Source organism: Oryctolagus cuniculus, chromosome 2 (assembly GCF_051225735.1).
Source record: "Oryctolagus cuniculus isolate XC-2025 breed Fujian yellow rabbit chromosome 2, ASM5122573v1, whole genome shotgun sequence".
In the NCBI taxonomy this organism is placed as follows: Eukaryota; Metazoa; Chordata; class Mammalia; order Lagomorpha; family Leporidae; genus Oryctolagus; species Oryctolagus cuniculus.
In genome coordinates, this window is record NC_142868.1 from 189,942,878 (window position 1) to 189,968,806 (window position 25,929).

Here is a 25,929-nt window from a genome sequence, read left to right on the forward strand (position 1 = left end):
GATGCTATGTTGTGTGGGGGGCAGCGGACTGAGATAATTCTCCCTTCGGTTCACTGCCTTTGGAGCAACAATGCCCTTAGCCATTCCTGAGGAAGCACATCTGAGGAGCCCTGGACGGGGAGCCCCGAGGCCTGACCCCTGACTGGAAAGTATGGGACCTGTGTGGTTTCTTGCCAGGGGGTGAACACATCCTGCATGGGAAGGCAGGTGAATCGTGACTGCAGACAGACTGTGGCAGACTTTTCTAAAGATGGTGACAGCAGTCTCTGTCAGGCCTCACTCAAAAAGTAATGGAGTCTAACTGCCTTCTCAAATACGGATGGGTTTGTGACTCTTCTAACTGATGAAATGTGGAAGTGATACTTCCTGACTCCTGAGGCTAGGTCAGAAAAGATAAAGCTTGCAACTATGCATGAACACTTGTGCTGGGGTCCCAAACCACCAGGTGAGCCTTGGGACTGTCCTGAGGCTGCCGTGCTGGGAGGGAGCACAGGCCCACCCAGGTACAGAAGTCCTGAGACCGAAAGAATGGATCCCCAGTCAGCCTCCAGTTGCCACCTGAGTACAGCTATCCCAGAGACCCCAAACCAGAGTCATCCGTGAGGCCTTTCTTAACTTCCTTGACCCCTGGACACCATGCGTAAGAGTGAAATCATTGTTTTTCTTTCAAGCCATTAGGTTTGGGGGTTGAGTTGTTACAGCGACATAGTAACAGAATCACTCCCGTTACCACTCCCCCCATAGAAACCATTATAATGGGATATTCCCTTTTGTGAGTGTATTTTTCACATACATAATATATATGAAATAACAAATGGTGCAGTGGATTTTATTCCTTCTACTCTACTTGGCATTTTATACACTTGTTCACCTTGTTGTGTGTACCTCCGTTGTTTCCAGGTGGTGTGTAGTGTGGAATCCATTGCGTTGTACTTACCTACTCCTCCAGCAAGGCACCTCGAGGTCACATTGAACAGCCACACCACAGATGGAGCCAGCACTGATGTCCTGGGCCATTTCCCCCTTGCGGCTGTCTGTGAGAGTTGGGACAGTATCCCCAGGAGTGAGAGTGCTGGGGCAGAGGTCTAACTCTAAGCACTGCTGGACTTCTCTCCAGGATCACTGCACCAGTCTACACTGCCCAGCAGTGAGAATGAACACATGCAAATAACAAGGTTCTCACTTGCTGGCCCGATCCCTGTGTTGTTGATAAAAACAGCCGGTGACTCTGCTCTGGGTTTGTTTTCCACAAGAGCCCCAGATGCCTATAGGTTAGCTTCTTCCCTTCGAGAATGTCCTACTTCAAGTGCCCCTTAGCACCTTTCTGCGAAGAGCCCCTGCCTTGTCCTGTCACTCTCGCTCTTACCTGGCTGTGCTCTTCATAGTTCTTGCAATCTGTGTGTTTAGTGACTGCACCCCCACACATAGATGCACAGAAACGGTGTTGGGTGCACGTCTGTGACCAATGAGGATGTGATATGAATGACACCCACCCCACCCTTTCTTAGCAGAGGGAAGAGCACTGGGAGGGACGGATGCTCCCTAGTTTCTTCTTGTGTACACTTGGGGCTTGCTCTGCTCAGGGGTTAAGGGTACCAGGACATTCTGTTAGAGTAGGGGCCTTGCTCTCTGGGGGCAGAATTTGGGTTCTGTCAGTTTCAGGCACCACTGGTATCCTAAGTGCCCATAGTGAAATTTGCTTGATTAGCTTCTTGTTGAGCGAATGAAGGGACCCTGCAGGCCCTGGTCTCTAGTGTCGTTCATGACAAAGGAAGAAGATTAGCAAAAAGGCCTTGGGTAATAAGTACTTCAAGGAAGAATGTAGCACTGGGATGTCTGACATGATACCTGCTAGCTACGCATAGCACATGTAATTAATTAAAATGAAATTGTAGAGTCACCTCCTCAGTCACACTGGCCAATAACCACTCGTAGGTGGACGACAGCACTGATGGAGACTCTCCGTCGCCCGGAGTGCAGCATCGTGTGAAGACACTGGCTTCTCCCGGTGCGTCCTGAAAGTGCCAGCACTTGGGATGCAGTCTCCCTGCTTCCTTCCTCAAGAGGGTCAGGGTTTTACTCCATCATTAAAAATAAGAAGCCAGAGTCAGAAGGCAGAAGTCTTCCGTCCTACTGGCCTGTCTCAGAGAACGCCCTTAGCCTATGCAGCGTGCCCTCCACATCCCTGCGTAGAACATCGCGTTTAATTAGCACAAAGATACACAGAGATAAGGTTTATTTTCATATAATGTACATGTTTTCCAGAATGAACAAGTCTTCTGTTTTCTTTAACTGTTACATGCCGTATGAATTGTCCCTTTTTTGGGGGCCTGGATTAAAAAGTTGGAAAGTTGCTTTGTTGTCATTCACTCTTCAAAGCTGTGTGTTTAAGGGTAGAGTTAGTAAGTCCTTGCTAGCTGACCCTTGGCTATTATGAACACCTGCTTCAAATTTAAAACTTTAAGAATTACAGGGGAAATCAAACATTATAAATGTATTTGGGACATCTTTTGCCACTTCTTTGGAAGCCTCTGAAAACAAGCAGAAATCAACACACTTCCATCTTTGTTTTTTACTTTCAATAACTAATATCTTTGTGTATATGTATATATAGATAGATAATACTTATGAGTCATTTAGCAGGGTTTTTAAGTTTTATACTGCATTCATCCACCACAGCTCTTTCCAGATTGATAGGATGCAAATGAGGTAAGAATTAAGGCAAACCCAAAAGGCATGCAAATGTAGTATATTTATATTCACCGATGATGGAAGCTCTCGTGTGTGGACCAGACACAGGAGCCAAGGGCCCCTCTGTACGTCCGTCTGGCATTATTGTACAGGAGAGTGGCGACACAGCATAATTTAATTGAGTTACATTACTGTGAGGGTCTCAGTGCTACTAACATTATGTAATCAAGGAGACACGAGCATTAGCAAAACATGTACAAGAAATCATAGAGCTCTTTGCAGCACATTTCTGCCCAGGCTTTGGGGGAAGAAGGTTGTTTTTTTATGAAATGATATTACACAGATCACTTTGTGGCAGGTTGTCTGTTTGTCTCATTTTATAATATATGATTTTAAAATTCATTAGCAAATGACATTCTCATGCACACAAGTGTTTCAAACACAAGAAGCAAGTCCATTTATAGGTAGTCCAAGCAATATTGTGTGTGTGTGTGTGTGTGTGTGTGTGTGTATAGCTGCAGACTGAATGGAACATTGAGACTTCTGTGCAGTCCATAGCTTTGACATCAGCTCATTTCTGGATGTCGCACTGCAGAAGTAAAACAATGGAAGGGTCGCTCTTTGCAGCTTCTTTGAATTCATCCAGCGTGATCTGGTCGTCTTTGTTCTTATCCATCTTGCTGAAAATCTTGTCTACTCGCTGCTCAGGCGTGAGACCATCCTCATTCATCTTCATCATGATCACAGTGCCCACCATTTTGTAGATAGCCTTGGGAGAAAGAAGATGGTATTCACCTGAGTGGGTCCTGCTCCTCCTCCGAGCTCAGCTTCTCTTTCCCCAGAAGAAGTTCATTCCCTGTGCTTCTAGTTCCCATGGCAACCCATACCACTCCCCCCCCATCTGAATACATCTGACACTTTATTACAATAACTGCTTTGTCTTCCCCACTGGAGAGTATGTTCTATGAAGCTAGGAGCTGTGAACTTTACTTACTCCTGTGACTTCAGGCTTGGCACATGGTAACTTTTAATGAATATGGATTGAATAAAAACAACATGCTTGTAACTTGCTGCAGCATGGGTGTGAGGAGAGGGGGCAGTAGGAGGAATGGCCAAGTGAGGTGCTCGTGGAAGAGGAAACTGGAGGGGCCGGCAGTGTGGTGCAGTGGGTTAAGATGATGCCTGCAATGCTGGAATCCATATCGGTACCAGTTCAAGTCCCAGCTGCTCCACTATCAGTCCAGCTCCCTTTTAATGCACCTGGGAAAGCAGCAGGAGATGGCCCAAGTATTTGGATCCCTGCACCCACATGGGAGACTCAGATAAAGCTCCTGGCTCCTGGCTTCAGCCTGGCCCAGCTCTAGCTGTTGCAGCCAATTGAGGCATGAACCAGTAGATGGAAGATATCTGTCTCTCTAACTCTGCTTTTCAAATAAATAAATCTTTTAAAAAAATAAAACAGATGAACCCAGAGAGAGGGAGGCAAGATGCAGAACATAAAATTCTTATATACGACAGGGAATTTAAATGTGTTTTAAAGACTCCTTAAATGGTTTTCAGTAAGAGAATGATTTAACCTAATATGTATAAGCCTTGTGACCAGTGTGATATAAGAAGATGACTCCATGTTTCTGGCAGGAGGAAATGGATAGAAAAGGTGGCTCTTTGGTGAGATCAAGAATCATGGATTGGGGCTGGTGCCGCGGCTCACTAGGCTAATCCTCCACCTGTGGCACCAGCATCCAGGGTTCTAGTCCCAGTCGGGGTGCCAGATTCTGTCCCGGTTGCTCCTATTCCAGTCCAGCTCTCTGCTGTGGCCCAGGAGGGCAGTGGAGGATGGCCCAAGTGCTTAGGCCCTGCACCCCATGGGAGACCAGGAGGAAGCACCGGCTCCTGGCTTCAGATCGGCGCAGCGCACCTGCTGTAGCAGCCATTTGGGGGGTGAACCAACGGAAGGAAAACCTTTCTCTCTTTCTCTCACTGTCTATAACTCTCTCTGTGTCTCTCTCATTGTCTAACTCTGCCTAGCCAAAAAAAAAATCATGGATTGAAAAACAGGCTCGAGGAGGAAAATGAGGCATTCAGTCTCAAACACACTGAATTTGAAGTGTAGATGACAATCAACAAGTGCCAGTCTGAGAGAATGTGGAAAAGATGAAATGTGGTCCAACCTGATAAGAACTTAAAATCTGTTAAGGCAAGCAAGCCAGGTGTGCTGCTAAAATTGAGCTCTGAAAGAAGTTAGTTTAGGGAGAGACTAACTGTTGAGAGCCAAGTCAGGGAGGCAGAATATGGCTGCCTGAGTCGGGTTGGGAACAGGCAGGTGGGGAAAGGGGTCTTTCTGGGGGAGTGAAAATGTTTTAAAATTGGATTATGGTGAGGGTTGCATACCTCCTTAAGTTTAAAAAGTGTTACACTGTTCACTTAAAATGGGTGAATTTATGGTGCATAAATTATAATTCATTAAGTTTGTTTTAAAAAGGATAATTAGAAAGTTTAAATGATAATTAAGCAAGTTTAAATGTCCATGAGATACAATATTTGTGTGTGATCATTTTCATAACTGGATTATGTTAATTTATGGGGGAGAAGATGTAAAAATTTGTCTTTGAAAGAGGTAGACTATTGAAATTTCATTCTAGGCGTGGCGCTGTGGTCTAGCAGGTAAATCTGCCTCTTGCAGTGTTGGCATCCCATATGTTCACCAGTTTGAGAACTGGCTGCTCCACTTCGCTGCAGCTCTGTGCTGATGGCCTGGGAAAGCAGAAGATGGCACAAAGCCTTAGGCCCCTGCACCCACATAGGAGTCCCGGAGGAAGCTCCTGGCTCCTGGCTTCTCATTGGCCTAGCTCCACCCATTGCAACCATTTGGGGAGTGAACCAGCAGATGGAAGACCTCTCTCTCTCTCTCTCAATCTCTCTCTCTCTCTCTGCCTCTGCCTCTCTGTAACTCAGCCTTTTGAACAAATAAATAGATCTTAAAGAAAAAAAAAAGAAAAAAGAAATTTCATTCCATGGGCCATTGATAGTCAGGGTCCAGGTTAGCCTGGTAGCCTGAGTGGTGCAGGAGGGTAAAGCAGAGACTGCACAGTATGCCTAGAATTTAAAAAGAGACAAATGGGTCATCAACATGTGAGCTGCCACTCTCTGTCCTTTCAAACAGGAAGCCAAAAGACTTTACAGGAAGCAATGGCTATAAAGACAATTAGCAAAATAAATATCCTATTAATAAAGTCAGGGTAATAAAAAAAATGTAAACACAGAGACCTCAGCTAGCGATTCTGAAGATGGCAAGGTCTCATTAACTGTATCCAAAATGCAAGCCTGCCCTGTGGACCATGTTCCAGATGCAGATTCGTACACTTAACATCAACATCGGTCAAGATCTTGCCAGACCCAGAAGTGAAGATGAACATGGCCCCCAGGGATCTACAGAAACCCTCCAGGCACATGAGCTTCAATGTGGGTACTCCTAGTGTGGACCAAAAAGTCTAGCATGAAACTTGTCTGCGATCAAGAGATGTCACCACACCTGCTTTCCTAAAAAGAAACCATTAACGTTCATTCATCTAGAACTTGTAGACCCTTTAGACCTGTAGCCAACACTCCCACAAGACACACGTTCCCTCAGTGGGGTGGTGTAGCTCCTTGCTCTTTTCTCTCACCGACCCTGCCCCTCTTCTCAGCGCCTTCCTCACTCCATTGCCGTGGCCTGTTTACCACTCTGGGCAGGAGCCCTCAGTCAGTGAGCTCCTGGAGTGTTTTCATGTCTGTGTCTTTAACACGAGGTAGAAAGGCCAACCCCTACAGAGTGATCAGCTGCAGGCTACAGGAGCCCATAGTGGGATGGAGAACCCTGGAGTGAAGTGGGCCAAGAAGGCTTGGATGAGACAAGATAACCTAGACCTTGATGGGCACAGAGCTGCTAAGGACATTCCAGGAAGAGGAAGTGCTGAGAACACCAGTGCCCAGGCAGGAGTGCAGGGGGAGGCACCAGAGGCAGGCAGAGGAGCTGGAGGAGGGATGAGAGAAGCCGATCACAGTAAGAGCAGCTGCAGAGACCTGTGCCAGGGGAAGCATTTTGGCCAAAGGAAAACCAGCAATGCCATAATGAGACTGTCACTTTAAGTGTGTTGATGCGCTGGCCATGAACCAGGAGTTCAGAAACGAGGCAGCAGGTGGCAGGAAACTGTGCAGGAGTGCAGGCGAAAGGTGAGAAGCAGAAGCCTAAAGACAGCAGAGAAACACCTGCCAGCCGTTGAGTGCTGATGGAAGGGAGCACTGCACAGGTGCCGGAAGCCTCGGTCAGTTCCCACAGATGCGGGGCAGTTATCACCGATCAACCCATGAGGACGCCAAGGCCTGGCTGCTGGAAGCCCCACGGCAGGAAGTAGCAGCACAGGGCTCTGTGGGGACTGAACACGTGTACCCCGCCCCCCCATCTGTACATGAAAAGCTAATCCCCAAGTGAAGATGTCGGATGCTTTGGTGAACTTGTGATGGAGCCACCATGCACGGCTTGATGCCTTTAGAGGAGGCTCGAGACGGCTGCCCTGCCCCCACACCAGGTGAAGACCACCTGTGAGGCAGGAAGAGGGCCCTCGCCAGAGCTGGGGGCACCTGGAGTCCTGCTGCCAGCCTCCAGAACTCTGAGAAACATGCCTGTCCCCCACCTGGACATCATACACTAGGAGCGTGCGCAAGAATACGGGGAGCAGCTGTTTCATACCTCACACCTGGCAGCTGGCTGCAGTCCCAGGAGGAGGGCACAAAGGAGAGGTCGCAGCTTCCTGCCCGGGAGCAGCACAGGGCAAGACTGACTCCAGGAGGCAGCGGTCTGAGTGGGAAGGTGGAGCCAGCCAGAACTGGCCGAGGACTGGAGAGGAGGGAGCTGCGCAAAGATCTCCAGACGTCTGTCTCGGGGCTCCTTAACCTTCCTCTGACACCAGGCTGTGCTGGAGGAGCAGCTCCACAGACAACCCTCACCCCTCACCCCTCAGCCCGCACAGGAGGCTACAGAACATTCTAGTTCTAACCAGCGAGAGGGGAGAGAGCTGGCTGAGCACCAGCAGGGGTTCACTGCCCACTCCTCTTCCTTTTCAAGCAAAGCCTCTTGCTTCTGTAGTCACTGTCTGCACAGCCCCCACCCCTGTTCCCCTGGGGGCTCCAACTAGGAGTCTGCCCCACAGGCTGCTGAAACCACTCCTGAGCAGCCCGCCAGCCACCTCGGGGTTCCAAATCCACCTGCCAACTACTACTCCTTGTTCTGCTTCTGCCAGTTGCATTGGATGTGATAGCAGGCCCCTTCCCCCGAGAAACGTCTTTTTATTTCCCTTCCAGCCCTCCTCACTCTTATTTAAAAGCTTATTTATTTTAGTTATTTGAAAGGGAGAAGAAAGAGAGAGAGAATGAATGAGAATCTTCCACCTGTTAATTCACTCCCCAAATTCCTGAAACTGCTGGGATGCCTGAAGCCAGGAGTCTGGAACTCAATCCAGGCCTCCCATGTGAGTAGCAGGGGCCCCCAGTGTCCCCAGTGAGCAGCTGCTGCCCCCAGGGTACACGTTAGCAGGAAGCTGGAGTCAGGAGTGGAGTCAGGACTCAAACCCAGCACTTCAACGTGGGATGTGGGCATCCCAAGCACAATCTTAACCTCTCAGCCAAACTACCCCTCACACCACCTTCTTGACTTTGGTCTTGTTGACCATTCTTCCTCAGTCTCCTTTGAGGATGGCTCCTTGCGTTCCTCTCCTCTAAACATTACCATGCCCCAGAGCCCAGCCCTCGGCAAACCTCGTTTTCATCTATACCCCTGCATGCCTTTGTCCATTTAGCCAGAACAGCCCCACCACACACATGGCGATTTCCCAACCAGAGTAGAGAGACCTCACAATATCTGACTACTCAATATAGACCCCACAATAGCCCCAGAGTAGAAACACGGCTAACTACTTCCAAAGAAATCCTACTCCATCTGCCCTGACAAAACCGATAAACAGCCTTGGGGCAACTGCATGTATCATGCCTGCCTGTCAAAACAAATCCCAGCACACTGTAGACAAGGACATTAAAGTCCAGCTGTTATAACACTCATAAGGTCCAAACACCATTAAGGTTCATGAGGCACACCAAGAAGCAGGAAACTGGGACCCGCATAAGGTGAGTTTTCAGTGCATAAAAGCCTCCTACCAGAATGCCCTTTGTTAGGAGGAGAAAGTAAGAAAGAGCTGGAAGGATGAGGAAGAGATGTGGAGCGGCCTGGGGCATCCTCAGGACCGAGAAGGACAAGCACTGCTGGCCTGGTCCTGTCCCCTGGGCCTGCCTTGTCCTGCCGTGAGCTGGCCTGGCCCTTACAACGAGGTCTTCATGTTCTCCCATCAAACATAAACCATTTCATGGAACACCTGTGACTATAATCAAGCGAGGCAAAAATAAGATTGCTTTGTAATTATGTCTGGATACAGACAAAACACTGTCTAAGCCACAAAATGCCAAGCTCCATGCTGAGTAGCTGCTTCTGCTTCTGCTGCTGCTGCTGCACCGATCAGAGCCCCAGGCTTGGTCTAGTTTGCCCTGGTTGTACTTGAGCTGTATTGATTCACAATCATCCAAGTGGCCCCACTCCCTGGCAGTAGCCAGTCCAGAGCAGACTCCTGCTTCCCTGGACACTTCCCAATCCACCCAACCAAAGCTGGGATCCTGTGAGTCCCATCATCCTCTCACTGGAACACCTGCCACTGCTCCCTCACTACAGGGGTACAGGTTCAAGTTGTTTAACTTCGCAGGCGTGTTATTGGTGGTCTTTGGCTGAAGGGCATCGACAAGGATGAGAGAGGAGACTTTTGGGAGGAAAAGACTGACCCTCAGTGGGGAAAAACGGCAAGAAGTCAAAGAGAAGAATAAACTTGGAAAAACCTATTTTGTAGGAAGGTCAAAGAGACCTTGGAAAGAGGCAAGTGGAGTGTGGAAGATGGACAAAAATTAAAGGATGAGGAAGATGAGAAAATGAAGCCATCTATTCAGAATGATTGTTTTATCTTTTCTAATAATTTGGAAGGGTTTATTCAATTGAACGAAGGTCATGCAAATGGAGAACTAAGGTGTTTGTTTGCTGGGTGTGTTGGAAGGATGTAGGCATTGAAGCTAAGAGGAGAAGGAGCCACAGGAAGAGGAGAACAAACCACAAATGCCCAAAGAGGGGGCATCAGAAGAGCTCAGCTTCAGGGGCAGGCAAGAAGCCTTTTGTGTGTGCAGCAGGAGGCAGAGTGAGAGCAGTTTCGCGTTACTTGGGTCTTGGCTACCCTCCATGAATGCCAGCCCTGGGATATCTGCAGAAGGGAACACCCGGGTCTTGCCTATGGTGAGTCGTGTTTCTCACCCCTTCAGTCACAGTGATTGGTGCAGGGGTGGGCACACACGCAGAGAACAGTCCCAGAGCCATGCACCAACTGCTGAGTGCCTGCTGGAGTCCAGACATGGTTTTAGGTTCCCAGGATACAGCAGTGAGCAAGCTGGGTCCTTCTCACAGAGCTCCCAATCCACCATGCACTCTCCGGTGCCAGGTACTGTGGGGCAGGGGCCACCGCTGGGGCAGAAATCCCTTTGGCTGAGAGCTGAGATTGCATTGGGGAGGGGATGGGGAGGGCACATTTGGGTAGGGATGTGGGAAGGAGGGCCTCGCGGAGCTGCCGGGGTGAGGCGAGACAGAGGAACCCTTGGGAGGTGGCGGGAGAGGAAGAGAAGCCCCGTGGCAGGAGTGAGCGTTAGTGGGAGTCCAGAAAGGCTGTGGGTCAGGAGCGCAGCCTGCAGGGAGAGGGAGTGGTGGGTGGAGGTCGGAGCAGTGAAGAGGAATCCGGCGATGCCTGAAAACAACAGAGAGACTGCTGCTCCCTGTTCCGTGGTGGGAGCCTGGAAGGAGGCACCGGGGGCCCCTGGAGGCCTGGGCTGCCCACCCCAAGGAGCTGCTGTGAGGAAGAGAGTGTCGTGTCCAGCAGAACAGAGCTATGCAAGGGATAGGCTGCAGTGACCCTGAGCACACGCTCTGCCCAGCAAGCCTTGTTTGCCCAGGCTTACAGCGCCCTCTGTTGACTGGCAGGGCCGGACAGCCCGGACCTGTGACTGTGGGCAGGGAGCTGCAGGGCGCAGGGCACCCAGGCCAGAGAAGACAGGGCTTGGTGTGCAGCCGGGGTGCTCCTGTCAGCGCAACAGAGAAGCCACTGTCGGCCGGTGCCTGAGGAGGCTGCCCCAGGCCTGGCCAGGCCCCGGTCTCACCTCAATGATCTCCAGCATCTCCACTCGGGTGATCTTGCCGTCGCCATCCAGGTCGTACATGTTGAAGGCCCAGTTCAGCTTCTGCTCGAAGCTGCCCCTGGAGGTGATGGACAGGGCGCAGATGAACTCTCGGAAGTCGATGGTGCCGTCCCCGTTCTTGTCGAAGGTTCGGAAGGCGTGCTGCGCGAACTTGGACGCGTCGCCGTAGGGGAAGAACTGCAAGGCAGAACACACAGAGTCAGGGGCGGAGGGCGAGCAAGCGGGCTTTTGGCTCTTTACCTGGAGAGAGCGAAAGGTGACTCACTGCAGAGCCTCTCCTGCCACGGCCCCTCTGCTGGACCATGGCTTGGCCCAGTGCCCCAGGGCAAGGCAGGCCTCCCCTGGCGGGTCCACCCCTCCAGGCCCCGCACTCGTGGCTTTGAGTCGGTGGGACCCAGGGTCAGGCAAGAAGCATCCATGGGGGTCCTCACTTGCTGGGCAAATTTGGAGGCGGGAGCAGGTTCCTCTGCCTACACAGGGCGGTGCTACAGGAACTTCCGTCTTCCTCTAGGTGTGAACACGTAGGTTCACTGCCCCCCTGGGCCGGAGGGACGACACCCGGACCCGCTTTCTCTTGCCGCCGGCTCCCGGCCCAGCCCACGCACTCATCGCCTTCCTGCGTGAGGTTCCGGTGTCTGACTTCTTTTTACAGGGACAGTTCTTTGGCAGAACAGACATCTAAAATGCATTAAAAATAGAGCATGACTGGGCTTATTTGCAAGAGACATAAAGAGGCTTCTTCACAGAGCCAGCAGTCACCCAGGGTGCGTGGGCGTTGGAGAACGGACACGAAGAGCTAGAGGAGGCAGAAGCTGTGGGGAGCGGAGACCACGGAGACTCCGCCGTGCTGGCCTCGGTGCCCTTGGACTTGAGCCGACGCCTGTTGCAAGCAGCAGGTCGTTTTGATCATTAGCCAGCAAACTTCAAAGCCCAAATAAAAACAAAAACACACTCTGCTGTGTTGAAGTGGAGAGGGGATGTATGTATCACATACATCATTTTACAGACCACGTATCACAGGGATGCACGCGCTGGTGTCCCTGCCCCATCCCAGGTTCGGTCACTTGCTAAGTGGACCAGCTGGTCAGCTGCCATGCAGAGGGCTGCCTGCCTTTGGGGCCATCGGTGCATCTTTCCCACCATGCATCCTGCTCAGGGTCCTGCTGAGCCTGTCGGCCCGTCGTGCCTGCACCTAGACACACACAGGAAGACAGGAGACATCTTTGCAGGAGCACAGTGTACCTGTCCCCACAGGGATTCTGTCTGAGAGGCTCACTCCAGGGGGAGGAGGGGCAGGCATAGGCTTGTGTTTCAGTGGCATCCAGTTCTAGACACCTGAATTGGTTCCAGTTACTGTTACCCCAAAATTGAGTGGATTAAAAGAACATAATTGTTTTATTATCTCAGGAAAGGAAACTTGTCATCAGCAGGTTTTTCTGTGGCTGGGAAGAGCCACATCCTACCTTGTTTCTTCTTTCCTTCCACTTTTGTTTCATTTATGCTCTCCAACCTTTTTCATTAAAACTTGGGCCATTTTCATGTAGGCCCTGCCGTAGGCCTGGGGACACTGAGATCAGTAGCTCAAAGTCTCTGCTCTGCAGCTGCACAGCAGTTCTGGGGGGTCCAACTGAGAGTGGCCATGCTCATGTTGAACGGGAGCGGAGCAGTGGGTCAAGGGTTCCTCAGGCTCCGAGAGTGAGCTGTGGGGTTCAAGTGGGGATACGAAAGGCTTTCTTCCTCTTGGACCAGCTAAGCGCCATTCCTGCCCCACCCCGAAACTAGTCAGGGGCTCGGTACCTGACGGCAGGTTGCCAGGGGCTGGGATTCTACTGAGCAATTTTGAACGTCAGAGTGTCTTGGTAAGCAAGTTTGCTCCTTGGGTGCCTGGTGCACTAGTGGTCTTTGTTTCTTTCTCTGTGGGTGATACTAGGGTGCTTCGAAAGTTCATGGAAGGGGCTGGCGCTGTGGTGTACTAGGCTAAGCTTCTGCCTACGGCGCTGGCATCCCATATGAATGCTGGTTCGAGTCCCAGCTGTTCCACGTCTGATCCAGCTCTCTGCTATAGACTGGGAAAGCAGTGGAAGATGATCCAAGTCCTTGGGCCCCTGCATCCATGTAGAAGACCCGGAAGAAGCTCCTGGCACCTGGCTTTGGATCAGCCCAGCTCTAGCCATTGCAGCTATTTGGGGGAGTGAACCAGAGGATGGAAAACCTTCTCTCTGTCTCTCCCTCTCTCTGCCTGTAACTCTGCCTCTCAAATAAATAAATCTTAAAAAAAAAGTTCATGGAAAAATGGAATGAAAAACTTATTTTGGTGCAAAAAATTAAAATCCCTACTTGGGCTTTTCATCATACCCATTTTCTGTGAGCTTTTTGATGATCCTTGATTTCAAAGTTTTGGGTACCAAAATAAACACAACCTTTGATTCCATTTTCCGCGAACTTTTTGAAGTTTGTCAAATTTATGAAAATGCTCATCTGCCTCACGGTCGAGGGTCTGGGTGGAGGTGGCCTTCATATGAGCAGAGGGAGCCTGGTCCTCAGCTGGCTGGATCCTCCCTACATGGTTCAGCCATCAACCTTCCTCTGTGCAGCAGCCCAGTGGGCATTTTACTTCATTTGTGTGGGTTTCTGGCAATGTAATATCTTAACTATCTTATTTCTCACAGCCTACTTTTAAGTTCAAGGATACTTGACAGTTTTATCTAAAAATAACTAGGCACCTTAGGTCAGTATATTAAAAATTAATTTAGGTCTGAAAATCCTTGAGAGAAAAATCGATTGCAAATTTCCAGCTATAAAAGTTACATGTGCCTTGTGGCAGGTCTATTTCCTGAATTTCAGCACTGAATGTTTACTTCAGAAGAACTCAGGGGATGTTGAAGAGCCCTCTGCTATCTGGAGGGGTTGTTTCCTGCGAGAATTCATCCCATCGTGTTCTAAGAAATAATTCAAGTTCTTCTGATGAACTAATTCAATTCTGGATGGGTCATCACAGAAGAATGGAGCCACTCTCTATTCAGTCTCTTTAGGAAGAAAGTAAGGTCTCGAACTCATATTCATTTCTCTTAGAGGAAAACTGGGCTTGAGAAAGACAAGTACATTTCACATATTGTTGTTAGCAATTTGTTTTGTTTGTGAAGTTCAATGTGTTTTGCTTCAGTTCCTGTAGTACATATTGAGGTGGAGGTAATTTTTGGAGGAAGTGATCATCTACAATTATTCTAACATAATAGATGGAAAATAACTTTGAAGTTGAAAAATTATGTGTATACATTTAATTTACACGAGTTATCGTGTTTAATCTTTATAACAAGACCTGACATGGTCAAGGTTAATTTCATCTTGTGGAGGAAGAAACTGAATCCCAAAAGATTAAGTCATTTGCCCAGGGTTCCTGGCTGTCAGAAGAAGAAGGATGTGTCAATCTGTCCGATCATTTCTGCTACACCTGGAGATTTCTCTTAGTCAAGTGCTAGCCAAGGGCATAAGCCTAAGTCCACGCCTGAAGGAGCAAGCACATTCGCTGCGTTACATAATTCTTATAGAAGCTTAAAATTCGCGGCCATATTTATCGCCACCTTCTGGCAGCACGCATGTACTGCGAGGGAATTACGCTCCTAGGGAGGCTTTTCAAGGCTCACTCGTTCTTTAACTCTACAAACACTTATTGAGCAACTACTATGTGTTAAGCACTATATTGGGTGTTGGTAATAAAATGGAGCAAACACAGAGACTATTAAGGATATTAGGGGATGTAGATATTAGTGTAAGTACATATATAGTCAAATTAATATCTAAATAATTGTAAAATCACACTGTGACACACTAAAAGGCTATTGAGCCACACATAGAGTGATAGAGGTCATTTTATGAAGTCAAAACTTAGGTCTAATTAGCGTGCAGTTTCATCCCATGAGTCTAATATATAGGCTGCCGACAAGACATCGTTCTGAGCCTGAGCCTGAAACTTCTGGGACTATGTATGGCTGACTGCTCCTGGCTGCACGCACTCCACACTCTCACCCGCAACCAGCCAATGGAGAAGAAAACCACAGGAAACACTTGAGATCTTTGTCTCTCTTCAGGCAGACAATAGGAGTCTTGGCAGGGATTAACCGGCTCCCTCCAGGTGAGGCCAGGGCTGAAGAGTTCCCTGTGGATAGTGGGCCCAAGCCCTGTCTCTTTCTCTTCCTGTTATGCCGTTATGAATAAGAAGTTTGTGGTGAATGAGCACAGGCACATCAAGCTGAATACCGGTGTGTGTGGTACCATTAACCTCCGTAGCCCTGGGGCTGCTCCCTCCCCGGGGTGGGCACAGACAAGCTGTGTGATGGCCTCACCAAGAAATAGCCTCCAACTCTGCACTATGCCCTGGTGTAAGCTTCTGCTGCACCCCCACCCAGCCTCCCTCTGCACCATCTTGATGCCTGAATAGCGCATCCTTCCAGAACTTGTACTAAATTTGGAGAAGACATTGTAATGTTTCCCATGGGACTCACTCTCTCCGCACAGATGACTGGTACCCTGCTGCATCCTGCTGGAGAACGCAGTGTCCCCCAGAAGTTCCCAGCCCAACCTCTGGGTGGGGGCAGGCCTGCACAAGCAAGGCCACAGCCAGAACCCTTCCCACCCCACTGGGATGGCTGATGAGCTGTGTCTGGAGCTGAGACAGCAAGGCCACTGAGACCGGAGGACGAAGGATGGTCTTTCTCCAGGCGCAGCTCCTGGCTGATGCTGGGCAGCCCTCAGACCTCAGAATAGATTTCTGCCCATTAGTCTGCCTGAAATAGAGCTTGTGATAGAATCAAAGCACCAAAGTGTATTCTCGGGCTGCTCTGCTGCTCACAGCACTGGAGAGATCTGCCATCCAGACCCTCACAGTCCCTTCTCAAATGCCCTCACTTGGTGAATTCTATTTGCTTTTGTCTTCAGATATCAAGGTCTATGTTGTCTGACCTATGAACACACAAAAATGCAACTGTCTCACCAGTAGGGAAGTCTACTTTATTGCCTCTCAGAGGCCACCTCCCATCACCCTGTTGGAGTTAGCCAGCAGCTTCCAGCCTCTTAGGGATAACCTGGGCTTGCAGCTACCTCCCTAGGACCTGCTACATCTACAGTGGTTATCAGTCCATGGGTGACTCGCACGGAGCCAGATCCTAAGCAGGTCCTTTTCCTACCCCATCTCAGCTGATTCTCTCCGTAAGTTTAGGACTTGGAGAAGCGTCATTAGTCCAGGTTAAGTAGTTGGCTTAAGGTCAGACAACCATGGATGTGAAATGAGATCATACTCAGATCTTTGTCAGAGTCCTGGCTCTTCCTAGCTTCACTGCCCACCAACTGAGGTTTCCCTCTTCTGTACCAGCCCACAGACAGGTCCCAGAACTCTCTTCTGGGAGGCTCCCTGGGCAGTCCTGGCTGCACACTGTATCAAGCTACTCTTTGCTTTTGGCCTGTTGGTTTTGCCCCTCTCCCGTGAAGGCCCTCTGAGGGCCTGGGATACTCATATGAGCTTGCTCCTAACCCCCGGCTCTGGCAGCTGAGGCTTTCATGCCTAAAGTGGCAGCCTGCCCAGTATCTCTGCAGCGTTGGCAAGCAGGTGTTTAGTGGGGTCTAGGTACACTTGTCCTGAGCAGCTCGCCGATGTGGTGCCCTTGAGGGTTAATCTGGTGTTTTGGTTCTGACATTTGACTCTTCATCTCCATGAAACCATGGACATGAGACCTCTTGCCTTGGCTGCCTCCCTGGACCTGCTGATGTAATGCATTTATTGTATCCTAACTGCCACCCTCCACCCACTCTCCAGCTCTCTTGCCTGTCCTCCCCACAGCTCCCAAGGGAACTTTGCACACCCAAGTTCAGTCAAGTCCACCCCATAGATGTTAATAGCGTCTATTTTTTTCTCAAAGGAAGGAATGAGATTATTCTCAGGCCTCTGAGACCCTTCTGCCTCCTATCCTAGCTTCCACATCCAGTTGTCTGCTCCCAGGACCTGTTTCACCCCCAGGGGCCCTCGCTGTGGCTAGAGAGCACCTTCGCAGCTGCCCTTGTCTGAAATGCTCCTTTCCTGCCCTCCACCCAGTCAATCCCTGTGTGTGCTTCAGAACTTGCGTCCTCACTCCTCGTGGACACCTTCCCTGAGTCTAAGCCAGACCCCCATCACGCACAGACATGGTCAATGGGCCCCCTCCTTGGTAACATTTAGTATTTGGGGAGCAATGCTCAGGGATTGCTCATGAAATGGGGGCAGGGAATGCCCTGGTTTTGCCACCACTGTAACCCCTGGTGTCTGCACACAAGAGGTGCTTGGTAGATATCTGGGATGTGAATCAGCGATTCAGCATAGCAGGTCTTTTCAGGCTGGTGGAAGTGGTGATACATCTGTGCAATGACCACCAGCAGGGCCGAGACGTGTTCTGAAGGTTGCCATAAGCCGTAAGCTATGCTGGAGAAGGCTCACCATTTAGCCTGAAGACTCCTTCGTGTTACTACTTTAGCTGATGACTCATGAGGGAATGAATCATCTCAGAGCTGTACATGTGCTGGGTCACGTGGATGGGGAGAGGAGAGGCATTTCCCTTTAACTAGAAATGGTGATTCCCAAAACCATTTCCTGCCAAAGCGTTCATTCAACAGATACGCACCAAAACCCTGTTGGTGCCAGGTTCTGTGCTGAGTTGTGTGGGGCAGGAGGAGGATGAGGAGGGCCACCAAGAACACAAAGCTATGAGACCTGGTCCCTGACTTTAAGCAGGTGCAGCAAGCCCAAGGCATCAGATATAGCGCAGCATGCAAGCTCCTTCCACACACAGGCTCTCTTAGAGGAGGTGCATGGCACACCCACCCTCCCCAGCCCCAAAGCGTTCACCCAGATTCTGAGGTTGCCTCTCAGAGCAGCCCATCACTTATCCTCTAGATAGCAGCACTCTGTGTAATTACACCTCCTTTAACATTGTAGTCTTCCTCACAGGGCAACCACAGTCAACTCATGCATTTATAGAAAAGGGGCTTAAAAAACTGTGAGAGAGAGGGAGAGGGAGAGGGAGAGAGAGAATGTGCTTCCACTGACTGCCTCACTTCCCAAATGTTCCCAGTGGAGGAGCTGGGCTGGGCCAAAGCTGGGAGTCAAGGACTCAATCTAGGTCTCCTAAGTGGGTAGCAGGTGAGTCCTCCTAGGGTCTGCATTAGCAGGAAGCTGGAATCAGGAGCTAGAGCCAGGCATCAAATCCAGGTTCTCCAATGCAGGATGCAGGTATCTTAACTGCCAGGCCCAGTGTATGCCTGGAGAAAGGTAAGATTGGCAACATTTGGGCAGGGTGAGCAATACCTGGACTGGGTCTCTCTCTGCGCACGTACTGCCCCCTGCAGGACAGGGACTCCCACAGAAACTCCTTTGTTTTTTTTTCACAGAAAACAAGACATAGGCAGTAGAAACCCAGACTCCTCACTGGTTTCCAGATTTGCTTCACTTTAGGAATCTCACTACGGGAAAAGCCCAGATCACTTCCACTTTGGGGAATTATCATGCATTGCTCGGGCCGGTGCCGCGGCTCACTAGGCTAATCCTCCACCTTGCGGCGCCGGTACACTGGGTTCTAGTCCCAGTCGGGGCGCCGGATTCTGTCCCGGTTGCCCCTCTTCCAGGCCAGCTCTCTGCTGTGGCCCGGGAAGGCAGTGGAGGATGGCCCAAGTGCTTGGGCCCTGCACCCCATGAGAGACCAGGATAAGTACCTGGCTCCTGCCATCGGATCAGCGTGGTGCGCCAGCCGCAGCGGCCATTGGAGGGTGAACCAACGGCAGAGGAAGACCTTTCTCTCTGTCTCTCTCTCTCATTGTCCACCCTGCCTGTCAAAAAAAAAAAATTAAAAAAATTAAAAATCATGCATTGCTCTTTCTTATGTCAGATAATGAGAGTTTGGTACATTATAGATGCTTTATACAGGATTTGGTAATAGGATACATAAGGATAGCAACTTATTTCAGAAGAAAAGATGCTGGATTGAGTGACACAGTGACTGGGCATGACAAAGGTCAAGCCATCTGGTCCCTTAGGACTTTCATTTCCCTGGATGTAAAATGAGGAATAAATCAAATAAGCTTTAAGATTATTTTTAACTGTGTTTTATTTTGTTTTTCTGATTTTGGAAATAAAACCTTAAAAAAAGGCAGAAAAGAAGAAATAAATTTGATATAGGGATGGTACCTTTTTATGATTTGGGATGTCACTGGACAAAGCACTTACTGACCCCTTGTATCTAATGCCCTATGTAGGACCTAACTTTGAAGGGTGAATGTTTTTGATCATCTATCATCAATATATGTATCTATCATTTATTTATCTATATCTATCCTCTGTCCATCTATTGTCTGTCTATAGCTCATCTATATTCTATCTATGTATCTATCATCTATCATTTCTATTTCTTTATTTTTTTATTTTTTATTTTTATTTTTATTTTTTTGAGAGGCAGAGTGGACAGTGAGAGAGAGAGACAGAGAGAAAGGTCTTCCTTTTGCTGTTGGTTCACCCTCCAATGGCCGCCGCGGCTGGCGCACTGCGGCCGGCGCATCGCGCCTATCATTTCTATTTCTATCTCTACCTCCACCTCCACCTCTATTGAAAGTGTCACTGACTCTGAGACTCTAGGTTTACTCAGATTTTAAAAACTCTCTTTACTTATGTCTCAAATATAATTTGCACTACAAATTGGGTCAGTAGCATCCTCATTTTGGGCAGGGGATCTCTCCTTTTCTTGTCTTGCTGATTAATCTTCAGTGACTGACTCGCTACCAGAACAGGATGACCATAGTAAATTATTCTCTGGACATCGTCATAACTTTTCACCAACAGCCAAAGTGCTATACTAGAAATAACATTGCTAATTTTAAAACACTTATTTTTGAAAATGGACAAGGGTGAAGACTCTTGGTATAAAACTTGGGGCTGGTGTTATGGCTTTGCAGGTAAAGCGCCACCTAGGACGCTTGCTGCCCCAGTTCCAATCCAGCTCTCTGCTAATGTGCTTGGGAAAGCAGCGAAGGATGGCCCATGTGCTTGGGCCCTGCACTGGCATGAGAGCTGGAAGAAGCTCCTGGCTCCTGGCTTCAGCCAGGCCCAGCCCTGGCTGTTGCTGCCATTTGGGGAATGAACCAGCAGACAGAAGATCTCTCTCTCTCTCTCTTTCTCTCTCTCTCTGTTGTCTCTCCATCTCTCTGTAACTCTGCCTTTCACATAGATAAATAAATTAATTAAAAAAAAAAAAAGACACGTGGTTGCAGTGGGGAATGCTACAATGAGATCACTCACCCGGAATTCTCCTCAGTTGCTGGAAAGCAGGCGGGTTTTTGTGCTCAGAGACTGCACTCAGCTCTGACGCTGATTATCTGTGTTAGCTCCATGCAGTTTACTAGATGTAGAACTTTGGGCACAAGTTCTTTCTAAATCTTTTCCAAAACCATAGTTTCTTCACACGAGTGATGAGGTGGGGAGGTGGAGAGCTGAGAGCTAAGCTGCGTTCTCTGGGATTTAATGGGGGGGGGGGGATGTTGGAATTGAGTCAGGATGCCTAGGATGGGTACCAGTTCTTCCACTAGAGAAGAGTCGGGCATGAGGGAGCAGTGGGCTTTCCTTTTCTTGGTGGACATGGTTACAACACCGGGAGGATTACCATGTGCGTGGTGACTCCTATACACTGCCTGCATCATCACAGGCACTCAGCAAATGAAAGATGCTACTATTACTATTACTACTATTGTTTCATGTTTCAACAAGCTCCTACTCTGTCCATGTGCCAAGAATGGGAAAACTAAGGAACATCTTGGAAATACACACAGAGCACATGACTTGCTTTCATCCCCTCTTGGAAAAATATATTGAGTGGTTAGTCAATAATAGAGTGTGTGCGCCTTGAGTCCCAGAGACTGGTGCCAAGATGGACACAGCTGCAGTCCAGGGCTTCTGTGAGGTTAGGGGGATAGACACAGGCTCACCAAAGTTGACAGGCAACACAAGGCCAGCCAAGGGACTGCAGAGTCAGACTGTGGTGGGGCACTGGGTTCTCTTTGCAGGTTACATGGGGTACATCGTGGTGCATCTGCCTTTTCCTTACCACGAAATCCATATGGAACCCAGGTCAACCACCGTCCAAATGTGCTTGAAGCCAGTAACCTAGCTGAGGCAAGGAATTTTGCAACATGAGAAAGTCTGGGGCAGGTGGTGGTGGTAGTGGTGTTTAAAGGCCTCCCTCTCCCTTGCAGGATGTCCGAGCAGTATGCCTTCCCCCGCCGCTCCTCCCCCAGTCTCCGAGCTGAAGACTGCAAAGACCGAGCCATCCCTGCAGACTGCAGTAGAGCCCTCACCAGGGTTCAGAAGCCACATTCCAGGAGGCATCCAGGGCCTGCTGGGGAAGGATGAGGGCATTTTTGCAGAAGGCCAAGTGAGGTGAGAGTCAGAATCACTGGCTCAAAGTGCAGAAACACAGAAGGCACACCACGGGGCAGCTAAGTGAGGGCCTGAGAGACCTCATCATCGCATCCTGGCCCTCGCTGCAGAGCGTCTGAGTGACAGCTGAACGAACCTTCACCTTACTTCCCTGGGAATGAGCCCTCCCAGGCCACTCTCTCCTCCCAAACTCCTTGATTTTTGCTTTCCCTGGGATATAACCTCAGCAAATGTGATCTGATTCTTGACTCAGCAGCAGGTGACACTACCATCCCTGTTACAGGGATGAGTCAACAGAGGCACTGGGATATTATGTAACTTGTCCAAGGTCGCCCATACAGTGAGTGGCAAAATTTGAACTCAGGCAGTTTGGCTCTGGTGCTAGAGCCTCCGTCCCCTGTTGTAACTAAGCAACCCAGACACTGAAAAGTGCAAAATCTCAGTTCTAGTGTCATGGACCATCTGCATCCACCCCAGTGAGACAGGAGCTCCCTGGTAGGAGAGGGCTCAGCAGTGCTTCCAGTGTTCCCTCAGCCAGGCTGTGCAGGGGTGCGTAGAGCTTGTGGGCTCAGACTGAGGCTCAAGGCAGTGTTCAGCATCATCTAGGGCCCTGGGGCAGGTGTCTGATCTGGGACCACATCTGAGAAAGTGCTGTGTCCACTGTGAGGACACAAGAGATGTGATTCCCTGTGGGATCAGAGTATCCATCGCCAGGCCTGTGCCGTTGTAGGTAGGGTGTAAAGGGGTCGTGGTGCCTGCTGTCATGGCTGGGAGCCAGACCGGGGTGTCTCAGTCTGCCCAGAGCAAGCCAATCTCCTGGGGGGAAGGAGGGACGGGCTATGGAAATGAAGATGCTTACTCAGCGTGGGACAGGGATCCTTCCTACCTAACACACTTGGAGCAAGCGTGTTGGCTGAAGAAAACAGGGAGGCCTCCGGGAGGGATGGGGAGCAGACGCAGGAGGCGCTGTGGGAAACAGGAACCAAAGCCCTGGAGCCGCCCCGCAGGTGAGCTGAGCCTGGAGGTGGGGGCTGGGCTGGTGCAGGAGACTCAGCTGCGGACAGCAGCAGGGACCTCCTCCGGCCCCTCCCCCTTGTTGTGGATGCCTAGAGGCTGTGGCAGCCCTGACATGGACCAGGAACTCTTCGCTCACACTTCCATATTTATCTCTCCCGGAGTCTGCAGGGAACGCAGGGAACAGCCTCTCATGAATAAAGATGCCTCCCCTTGGAGAGTTCTCCAGGCCTTCCCCAGGGGAGGGGGGAAGGGAGGAGAGGCAAGGGCAGGAGGAGCAGGGCTGAGGAGGAAGAGGCAGCCAGCGGGAGGGGTGGGGGCGATGGGTGACACCAGGAGCGCCAGAATCATTTCTCATTTCCGAGCCTTGGCTCCTCTGCCTGTAAATCAGGAGAGGGAGCAAACGGCTGAAGGTCTGCATTCCAGAGCTGGCTTTCTGTGATGCTGCCATAAAAAAAGGCAAATGCCGGGTGGGCGTAAACCCTGGCAGCTACGGCACCCTCGGCAATGACTGCATCCTGTCCCACGTCCATGGCCACTTCCACGTCCAGCTTCCTGCTGCTGCGCACCCTGGGAGGCAGCGAGTGACGCTGATAGTTGGGCTCCTGACAGCCACGTGAGGCTGGACTGAGTTCTCAGCTACTAGTTTTGAGCAGCCACACCTGTTGTGGGCATCTGGGGCGTGAACTGGTGGGTGGGTGATCTCTGTCTCTGCTCTTCAAATAAAATGAAACTAAATGATAAACATTTTTAAAAAGAAATGCAAATGCCTGCACTATGAAAGCGCTCTCCAAAAACAATGCCTGATGATGGGAATAATTTTGGGAGCATCCCTGTCCAATGGAAAGATGCTGTGAGACAAAGGCAAGCCACGTGTGGAATTTTCTAATAGCAAGGTAAAAATGAAATTAATTTTAATAACTTATTTAAGCTACTGTCTTCAAAACACATCAAAATTACATCCTTTCAACATGTCACCAGGATTAAAGTTATGTGGGTGATCCTGTGCCTGGCTGGGAGACTGCCTGCCTAGCCCGTGCAGGAGGGTAGAGGGCATGGCACACCATGCCTCCCGGGAACGATCCTAGGACCAGACTACCAGCAGGTGGCAGGAGCCCCAGGCACGTTTCCTTCACCCTGCTCCCTGTTGAAGGGCTTTGTAATTGCCAACGTCTCCCAGGTGTGGCCCAGACCCATAAGGATCACCTGGAAGGCTACATAGGTTACGTGACCTTCTAGCTGATTGGAGAAGCGTGGAGGTGCCAATATCAGCTTTATCCTATGGAATTAGTGTTGCCTTGAACTAGCTATTCGCCCTCCGCCTGCCCTTTAAAAGGTGTGCTTGATTGTTAATAAATGGACATGTTCACCGAAACTTGTCTCCGGTGCTTCTTGTTGAAGAACGTCATCACCCCACAATCCCAACTGTGTGGGCCTTGCAGGATGAGTCCGCAGTTACTTTTTATTTTTTAAAGATTTATCTTATTTATTTGAAAGAGAGTTATAGAGAGAGGTAGAGACACAGAGAGAGGTCTTCCATCCGAGGTAGAGACACAGAGAGAGGTCTTCCATCCGTTGGTTCACTCCCCAGATGGCTGCAATGGTTGGAGCTGCGCCGATCTGAAGCCAGGAGCCAGGAGCTTCTTCCAGGTCTCCCATGTGGGTGCAGGGGCCCAAGGACTTGGACCATCTTCCACTGCTTTCCCAGGTCATAGGAGAGAGCTGGGTTGGAAGAGGAGCAGCCGGGACTAGAACCAGCTCCCACATGGGATGCCAGTGCTTCAGGCCAGGGCTTTAACCTGCTGTGCCACAGCGCCAGCCCCCACAAAGTTATTAATGAGAGACTTTATCCTTTTCTGGACTGTCATTGGAATCTGTATGTCTGTGCCATGCATAGCACATCTGCATACTGCCTACCAGGTGCCCGGGACTTAGCAGCCACACGAGGCTCAGGGCTACCAGCCTGGACCCGGCAGCTCTCAACCATGTATGCAAATTCTAGCAATATTGCTATGCCACAAGAGAGCGCCAGGAATCTGTACCTGTCCCAGTGCCAGCATGTGCTGGGCAGAGAGGCAGGGGTCTGTGTGTATGCTCGGGCTGTGAGCAGGCCGCAGCCACTCAGCCCTGGACAACAGTTACTCTCCTCACTCTTGGCCGTGCTGGTGTTCCTGGCTATGAATGTTCAGGTAGCCTGGGTTTTCTATTTACACGTGGAGCTTGTTATAATCTGGGATTCCTCCACAAAATCAGGTGTCTGCTACCTTTATGCCTTGGTAACAGCTTCTGTTTTCCCAAAAACTCTGTCTAATATTTCTCTGTCTCATGTACTGCCCACTGGGGAGTGCCATAGCAATTATCCCGACTTTATATAATAAGTCTGAAATGCTTCCTTGGGGAAGAGCTCCCTCCAGCCTCCCCCACTCCCTGGGATAAATTAGTGTTTATTTGCCCTTCTCTGAGAAGCAATAGAGCAGGCGTATTGGCTTGGCCGAGTGACTGACGGCTACAGAGCCATAGTGTCTGTGCCACACCCCAGCTCCACTTCTGCAGGAGGGCCTTGGGTACAACATTTTGCTTCTGAGTCTTAGTTTCCCTGTGTGTGAAAAGACCAATCCCGTGGGTGGTGCACAGTTCACAAAGTAGCTCACTTTAAAATATTTAGCATAGGAGACACTCAAGAAAGTACGTCACAGGTATCCACGGACTACATTACAGTCAGCGCCATCCTTGATGAATTACCTTTATCAAGGTCAACAAGCACTGTTGACCACACAAGGATCGACTTGCACATGTTTTAACTCTCACAGCAGTCCTATGAGGTAGGGCTCATAGATGGGGCAACTGGCACAGAGAGGTGCAGTAACCTTCGTAAGGTAACACAGGAAATGGCAGAGCTGATAGCGAACTTAGGGAATCCAACTGCAGAATGCTGGCGTTGGTGAGCTCTGCCTTCCTGCTACCAGAGACTCACGGGAATGGAACTTTGGACCCTAAGCTCAAAACACAAGAACCAAAAGCCAGGAAGGAGGCTTTTAGGATGGCCATAAGGATGACCTGAGGCTGAATCATGCCAAGCACCACCCATCAGTAGTTAGTATTGCATTTTTTTTTACCCTGGGCTGCAGCCTGCAACCAACAATCCGTGCAGCATCCCTCAGCCACCCCACACTTTCTGAGTCTGTTTTCTGGCGCATCTTTCCCAGCAGGCCTCTGGGATCCCTGGCACAGCTCCATCTCCAAGTGCCCTCCTGTGGGCTGCGCGTTGCCACTCTGCAGCCTGTCTCTAGACTGCAATCGCAGCAACCAGAGGGGTGCTTACTTCCCAGCTCCGCCCAACAGCTTGTTGCTAAGCAGCTGGTGTACGCTGCGGAGTGTGCAAGGAAACCTTCCTGGTGACAAAAACAAACCTCACGTGCTCACAGCTGAATGTGTGTGTGCGTGCGTGTGCATATGTGTGTGTGCGTGAG

At 50.0% G+C, this 25,929-nt stretch overlaps 1 protein-coding gene across 1 annotated transcript in view; it reads right to left on the reverse strand.

Moving 5' to 3' along the window:
• Positions 1-2,219: 2,219 nt before the first annotated feature.
• Positions 2,220-25,929, reverse strand: part of VSNL1 (visinin like 1) — a 112,565-nt gene continuing 88,855 nt past the window's right edge. Inside the window, exons 3-4 of the mRNA XM_002710036.5 lie at positions 10,963-11,178; positions 2,220-3,460 (exon numbers count right to left, since the gene is read on the reverse strand). Of these exons, the coding sequence (XP_002710082.1) occupies positions 3,263-3,460; positions 10,963-11,178 (414 nt within the window). The 3' untranslated portion in view covers positions 2,220-3,262. The remainder of the gene's footprint in view (positions 3,461-10,962; positions 11,179-25,929) is intronic.